The sequence below is a fragment of the Lampris incognitus genome, chromosome 2, assembly GCF_029633865.1.
Source record: "Lampris incognitus isolate fLamInc1 chromosome 2, fLamInc1.hap2, whole genome shotgun sequence".
Taxonomy (NCBI): Eukaryota; Metazoa; Chordata; class Actinopteri; order Lampriformes; family Lampridae; genus Lampris; species Lampris incognitus.
In genome coordinates, this window is record NC_079212.1 from 88947378 (window position 1) to 88955615 (window position 8238).

The window sequence follows — 8238 nt, forward strand, 5'->3', positions numbered from 1 at the left end:
AGGCCGCCAGGCCATAACACAGGGCCGACACCCATGCATTCCTACCTAGGGGCAATGTAGTACGGCCGATTCACCTGACCTACATGTCTTCGGACTATGGGAGGAAACAGGAGCACCTGGAGGAAACCCACAGACACGGGGAGAACATGCAAGCTCCACACAGAGGACGACCCGGGACGACCCCCAAGGTTGGACTACCCCAGGGCTCGAACCCAGAACCTTCTTGCTGTGAGGCGACTGCGCCACCATGCTGCCTACTTATTTCACCTGCCCTTTTACCCAATATATTGGGTATATGCTTACTTCTCCCCCTTAAAGGGGAAAAAACCTTTCACACATAGGACATATAAAAAGACACGGTGCTTTTTACCACAAATGTCTTTATTTTCTAAGACACCGTTGACACACAGGTATACAAGAGAGGTATCTGCACTTGCAAAAACAAAATTCACTTTATTTCATATCAGAACAGAACATATAGAGCATAAAATGGAATGTAGTTTTTGTCTCGACTTATTTCTCATTTTTCTATTTTTACAAATAGCTCAAATAAATAGTCTATACAGTATTTGTATCTAGTGTCATTGTCAATATATTCTCTTCTTTAGTCACCATTTAAGGAATGAAGAGGAAAAAAAAAATCAGACCAAAAACAACGAAAGTGACAAAACAAGGACATTATCCCCTTATAATGCCCTTTCAAAATGTATTTCGTTTAGATGCAAGATAGCACGGGGGAAAGGATGGTTGAACAAAAAAAAAAGGCATATCCCTTCTTCTACACCTAAATGATCTTGTTCTCCCACCACAAACAGGAAAAAGAAGTGATGCTGCAAATCCAAGGGCCCCAACGGATGCAAAAAGCCTGCTTGTTACAAGGGTCCTAAGAGACACCAAGACAAAAACAAAGTGTCTCACACAAAACGTTACGCTGTCAACTGCTACAAGGCTGCTGACCTAGCCAGCTGTGGTCGGCATTTTGTAGTCCCCCCCACCCCACACCAATATGGGCTGTGCTGCTGGGGAACGAAAAGGCAGTCTAAAATTCTCCCCAGAATCTCCCATTTGAATTCACAGACAAAAGCACCAAGTCAGACTCCTTGAACTACACTTGAGCTTAAAAAAAAATGTGTCTGTCTCACTCTCGCTCAGTTTTCTCTGCCTCACTCTCTCAGAGAGCGATTAGATGAGAGAAGCCGGCCTGAGACGAGGAGAGGAGGAGAATGTTCTAGGAGGCTACAGGAGTCCCTGTGTCTGTTGACAGCCAGTACACAGCTTGTCTCCTGGCTTGACTAACAAGAAAAAAAGCAGTCCCGGAGACAGGGGAAAGTGCAACTTGGAGCGCAGGCTGTCCTGTCCCTCAGTCGGTAAGGGAGGGCACAGCAGCAACCATAATCGACCCTCCTTTGACCCAGTGGCGTCCCAATCCCCCCTCCACCACCATGAGGGGGAAGAGGGTCAGACCCTGACATGGGCATTAGGACAATGCACCTCCAGCGGAGTAGGCTATCAGCTCAGCGTGCTACTCCCAGGTTTGAATTTCAGACCAGCGGTGGTTCCAGTCTGGCTTTAGTCGGCACTGTGATCCTCCAGTTGGGAGATGATGGTGATCAAGTTCTGTAGGCCAAAGATGTAGCCACTGTCCTTTCCCTCATGCACCACACTGTCCTCCCCATAATGGCGACAGGTGGTGTGGGCAAAGTCAATCATGCGCACATCCACCAAGGGGCTGCTGGCCTCGCCTATGCTACGGGATGAGCGACCATTGCTGCTGTTGCCTCCTCCAGCGGCCGGGCTGGCACTGCCCCCCGCCGCCGAGGAACGGGGCCCAAAACCAAAGGCTCCTTCCTCCTCTTCCTCATCCTCCTCTTCATCTGAGGGCTCGTCCTCATCACCCTCCTCTCCTCCTCGGTGTCTGGGTCTGGTGGTGATTCTAGGCGGGTCTCCATCGTAGATGATAAGGAGGGAGCTGGAATAGAAGCGGTAGGACTCACAGGCCTCAAGGGCCGCTTGCATCTCCCGGAGTCTGCGCAGGACCGGGGAGAGCAGCTCACGGCGCAGGCGGTGGCCATCGTGAAAGAACTGGTACAGGGCCTCTTTGAAGCCTGGCAGGGTCAGCTTACGGCCGTGGTACTTGTTCATAAACATCAACTGGCCCGAGTCCGACTGGTACACCTGCAAGGGTTATACACAAACATGAGCAATGCGATTTCCACTATTTACCCATCAGTACAGAGGGTTTACATGTAAAAAGTTGAAGTGTGCTGTACCTGCATGCCACAAAGTCGAACTCCAATGGAGGAGGATGTGCTCTGCTGGCATTTGCGGATCTGATTGGCTTTCTTTTCCTCTGACGCATCATCCCCATGTTGACGTGTTCCCATCTTGAGGTCCAACACACATGGCACCCTGTAGCGCCATGTCAGATTCTCCAACAGGATGAATTCTGTGATAGGGTCAAGGCTCAAGTAACAATAGAGGACTACAAACTAACACACAATGTGCACACCTTCATGTTAATAGCGATCCTACTATTAGCTCATACTTGACAGGATGAAAACTGTTGCAGTGTGAGGTAGACTGAGAGGTTTAGCGACTGCCAGTGAAAGGATACTGTATTGGTTGCGGTGCTTTGAGTTTTCCTTCATCCTCTGCAAGTGCTGCTGGTGACATTTGAGACTCCAGGGGTTGTGTTTGATCTGAGAAACCACGTTGCCTTTCTCTAAACTGTAGTAGAGAACCTCCGCTTGCTGCTGCTCGTCACGACTGTAACTGACGCTGGAAACCAAGACAGAAATATTCCTGAATTACGAGGATAACTTTGCATTAATAAATGGGACCGCAGGTGTATTTCAGAGTCACTAACTTGTGTCATCTTGCCAAGGCAAATGTGTCCTCACCTCATGATTTTGTCCTCCTTGCGGATTTGCCGGGCCCTGTCTTTGCTGTAGTTGTCGTTCTCCAGTAACAGGGTGGACTGTTTCTTGTTGCTCCACTTCAGCATCTTGCTTTTGGGTTCACAGTCCGCCGAGGGGTCCTTGTTTTCCAGGTCACCAGTCTCACTGTGAAGGGGGTAGGCGATGAGGCACAGGTTGCCCTCCTCGTCTTCTTCAAAGCTGACCGATACTACGCCTGAGAGAGCGAGAGAGAGGAGGAGATGGAGGAGCAAAGAGAAAAGAGAGGTTTTTAGTGTCACATGCTGAACGTTGTCTTTTTGGCTGGACAACCAACAGCAGGGCCAGCCCCACACGTTCGGTTGTCCATGAGCGAGTGAATGTCCGAGTGAGTGATAGAGTTACACCATTGGTACGATGGCTGAGTTGGAGTTTCCCCATTGGCTGTGTGAACAGTTTTCTACTACGTCATCAGCTGTTCACGGAACCGATGTCAAAACAGCCACTTTTTAAATGTAGTTGTGCAAAAACAGCCATTTAATAAATGTAGTAGTGGTCCAGCCATGTACTAGGTTTTAACCAAGTCTTGTTACTATAGTTGCGATTTAGCCGAAACCTCAGACAGCAGCTCTTACCAGCCATTTCCTGTTTCCAATCTTTAAAAACATCCTGTAGGGAGTAGGGGTGTAACGGTCGATGATCCAATATCATGGGTGCAAAGTAAAAACATCGATCCACATCATCATCTTGAAAATGGATGTGAACATTTTAGCGCCCAACATCTCTGAACCACCGAGCCCACAGACAGAACCTTATAAACCCAAGGTGATGGAGCAGAGATGTGCATGGCGTACGTCTATAACTGAAAGGCCATCAAGGGCTCTTTAAGTTATTGAAACATTTGCACTTTAACATGAGGAATGCGGCACTACATAGTGAACAGGAGGTCTAATTTTATTCTTTATTAAAAATAATATATTGTTTTTAATTTTAACGTCTGGAAGAGCTCGGAAATAAAATCGTCAAATCATATTTTAGTTGCTTTTGTGAGTTGATATAAGTGTAACTAATGGCGTTAAATGGACAAACGACATCGTCTCATATCAATCGCAAGCCCCCGAATTGAATCGAAATCTAATCGTGGCAGACTTTCTGATATCGGCAAATATCATATCGTCGTCCAAAGAATCGACATATCGTACCGTGATGAACCTTGTGATTTACACTCCTAGTGCAGCAGCAGATACATACAGACACACACACACACACACACACACACACAAACAGACATAGAAGCAGACAGAGGGCATGAGCTCGAATGAAAGAGCGAGCGAATGAGAGAGGACGGGGAGACGGGGAAAGGACCAAAAAGAGCATGAAGCAGCGTGGGCAGAAAATTCCAGATAAAGGAAAGCACCGGGAGTTATAATAATTCACGAACCAGGAAACAGAAACGAGAAATACCACAGGACCACGCCATGTAAGACGGACTGATGCCTTTATTGAGCAGCTACACAAAATCACTTATCAAAAGATGATATGAGTTTTATTCCTGTCAGCAACTGCATGATGGGAAAACAAAGTGCAGTTAACTCTTTCCAGTCACAGGACACCGCCGTGACAAACTGTGACAGGTCACACACCCACAGCAGACAAACTCGCAAATAGGCCACAATTCCATCATATCACAGTGCTCATGGGTAGCTGGGCTTGTACGCTCTCAGGTTTGGCGTACACTTCTAGTCAAGTCTTTTTGAGAGGAAACAAGCAAATTTAAAAATACACGGGTGAAAGAGGTGGAGCCGGCAGATGTTTCACAGATGTTTCCAGAGGATTCACAAGGATAACCTCAACAGTGTGCACACTGTAAAGCATTAACTTATGAGCCCTAATGTGATATTATACATACCACAAATATGCATTACAGTACCCCCCCCCCCACACACAAATTAAAAAAGCCACAGAAGGGTCTGTATGCAGCAGCGCTCCATGCAGAGTGGGGGAGGTGTGGTACGTCACAGTCGGAGGAGCTGGCACGGGCAGAAGACGGAGGGTGGGAGATAACAGAATGACAGGACGGGGCCGACAGAGATATGGATAATATGTGGCATTCAAAACAAATACCCTACACTTCAAACATGCACTCAACACAACCGGTCTAAACTCCTTCCACATGAGATTTCCCTTCACATAACGTCTCGGCGATGGCAAACGTTCCCCCGCACGACACAAAACGCCTTGCTTTGCTGGTGTGTTACATGGCGGACCATGAGACCCAGTGCCCATGGTTCTTCTGCAGCAAATCCGACCGATGTCATGTGCGGTGATGTCAGTATTCCGCAAAACACTCAGACGGTTAACCCTGTCCTGACCACGCTGTCCTCTCCAGAGCCGCAGAGTCATACCGCGCCAGGACGTGTGCGAACACATGAGTCATGACTTTAACTCCTCCGGGGGGACGCTCATAAGTGACCTAAAAAGGAAGCCAAATCAATCTTTTCCTCAGAGATTTAGGTGTATTATATGAGGTAGGTGCGGCGTGGCGCTGATGAGGAACATTCTGTCGAGGCACCGGAGCTCTCCAGACCCCACTCCCTGTCTCAGGTCTTCTTCTTCTTCTTTTTTTTTAGCCCCACACTGCATTACTAAGGAGTCAGATTCCCCCACTTGTGCTTTCCATTCGTCACACGACCACGCTAGCGTTGACGTCTGCGTCGGTGAGCTATGTGTCAGTGTCTGCACATCCAAGCGCATAGAGCATCGAACAGAACACTGTGAAACCGGACCCAGTGCAGAACACGATACCCCACTGTGTTCTGGGGCTCGTCTTTCCACGGTGCCGTTCCACAGTGTGCCACCATGCCCGCGCCCTTGGACCCCTAAGAGTTTATTTGTGCGTATTTCTGTAGGACATAAAACCAGACATGGCAGCCTCCCCGTGCGCCGCATCTCACCTTTAATGATCGGTCCCATTTATTTTGGATCCTCCCAGAACTCAATCCCACCCTGACACCATAGCAGCCTAGCAAGGCCTCCTGACACAACAGCCTGGCCATGTATGTGTCCCCTTACTAGCATGGATACACCCAGACTGCTTGAAGACACACAAGAACAAGAACATTTCGTAGGGTGAAATATACCTTCTATGTGTAGTCTAAGACATTTTGATTGCATGTGTGTCGGTATCAAGTCCTAGAGGCCGTTTTAAGTCCATCAGAGCCAACAAACCTGATGACATCTCCTTCACGCCACAGAACCACGGTCTTCTCACATCTGTCTTTTGAGACTAGCAATATAATTCAGCGTGATCATTTCTCATCGTTCACCTGTATATTAAGGAATGACACTTAGGCCTTGTCATATCGTGACTGTCTAAATCAATGATGTACTTCCCATTACCAACCAGTTCACTGTAATTAACCTCAGTTGGATTCTACAGCACGACTTCCACATCCCCCCCACTGCACAATTTGTGACGCTACACAGCCTGCAGCCCATGCTGAACAGTATACAGCAAGATACCAGAGGCGAAGTGAAGAGAGAAGACAGAAAAATAAGCTGCACACAAAACAACCTCGCTCAAACACACACACACACACACACACACACACACACACACACACACACACACACGTGTTGTATTTGCAAAATTTAAAAAGATGCCAGCAGGTTGCGTGACGGGGCCCATACCTTTATACTGAGGGGTGAACTTCCTCATCTCCGGAGGGAGGCTCTTGTAGAACTGGTGTTCGCGGGGGATGAGGGGCTTGCAGATCGTCTGCTCCCCAAAGCGGAGCACGCAGGAGTGGCCTCCTACTTGGTGCACGAAGGGCTCAAGCATCACCCCTTTCCCGGTATAAGGTGTACCGTCCGCCTGCATGAGGGCTTCCAGAGCGGGGCTCATCCTCACTCCGCATCGGACAGCTCGGCTGGTGGGACCCACAGCGTCGGATAGGACAGAGGCTAGGCCGCCGGCTCGGCTCCCTGTCGTTCTGCGTTTCCACACGGGACCAATAGGGGGCAGTGCCGGTCGCCCGCTCCGGCGCAGCAGCAAAAACAAAAGGGACAAAAAACAGGAAGGAGAAACGGGCGAAGAGAAAATCCTTTAAGATTCCTCCACGCTTTCGGTCCGACGGAAGGGTGCGAGAACAGCCCTTTGAGTCGAGGTACTCTCCGCGGAGACGGCGTTTATGGCAAAGCCTATTTTGACCGCTTTTAGGGGAATTAAAACGTCGTCGGCGCGCGGACGAGGCTCGCTCCCACTCGTCTCCGGTTGCTCCCAATACTGGCGTTCGTGCGGCTATCCGAACGACAAAGTCATCTCCGCCAGTTGTTTGACCACGCCCCCCGGCGACGGCCAATCAGAGAGCCGCGTCTGTCACTGGGCGGGGCAGAACTCCCGGGACAGGATCAAGCGGATCGTGCAAACAAAGAGGAAGAGAGAAAACAGGGGGATGGTAAACAAGGAGAATCCACGAGGCGAAGGGGGGGGGGGGGAGCCATTCCCAAGGCGCTTCCAAGGCATTCCGGTTACAGTGCGCATATGCCATCCGCTCTTGAAGAGGACACGCAAATATTCACTAGAAGCCGCGAGGCTTTGTTTTTTAGCGTTTCAGCTTGTCGTCTCTAATCTCCCATTTCCGTGCAAAACAGCGAGGGAGGGGAAAATGATAAAAAAAGGAAAAAAAAACGTGCAAGTGTTTGCAAACAACACGCTTGTGGGAGAGGCTTCCGAAACGTCGTTTTACTAATGCAAGGAAGGTGATTCATCTCACCAGTAAATGGCTGTCAGATGGAACTGTGCAATGCCTAAAAACAAGCACACAAGCCCACAAAAGGGGCTGGGACAGGCCGTGCACTATCTGGAGACTTAAAACTTTCTCTTCTTCCTGTTAGCTTTTTGTGTATCAGGCAGTGCTGAAAAAATATGATGAGAGAGAGAGAGAGCGAGAGAGAGAGAGAGAAGTATCAAACCACTTAAATTACTCTGTAGTTGTGCTGGTTTAGCGCTAGTTTATGAGCAACTGAAAAATAAATAACTGTGCATTTCCTGAAACTACAAAATATGGGGATTCGTTACAACCGTACATATATCAAAAGGTAGTGGGTTTATGCAACCGCGGAAGCGCTAACTGGGCATGTGAATCAGCTGGGATTAGCCCGGAGGAATTTGATTAATCCTGAAATAAAGTCTCTTTACCTGCGACTGCCAACATGACAGCCCAAGAGATTTAATAATGCAGACCAAACCTGGTTAGCTTTTGAGTGGCAGTTGACCTAATGAGCACAGGTTGTTGGCTGGGCCATGCTAAGGTAGGCTGGCTCAGGTCATTTTAAACCACTA

At 48.7% G+C, this 8238-nt stretch overlaps 1 protein-coding gene across 1 annotated transcript; it reads right to left on the reverse strand.

The window, feature by feature from the left end:
- Nucleotides 1–363: 363 nt before the first annotated feature.
- On the reverse strand, nt 364–7328 carry LOC130106673 (inositol hexakisphosphate kinase 2-like). The gene is made up of 5 exons (XM_056272878.1): nt 6585–7328; nt 2901–3132; nt 2615–2778; nt 2271–2446; nt 364–2175 (listed from the first exon to the last, which is right to left on the reverse strand). Exons 1-5 carry the CDS (start codon nt 6796–6798, stop codon nt 1570–1572), a joined length of 1392 nt encoding a protein of 463 aa, XP_056128853.1. The 5' UTR covers nt 6799–7328; the 3' UTR covers nt 364–1569.
- Between the last annotated feature and the right edge of the window lie 910 nt (nt 7329–8238).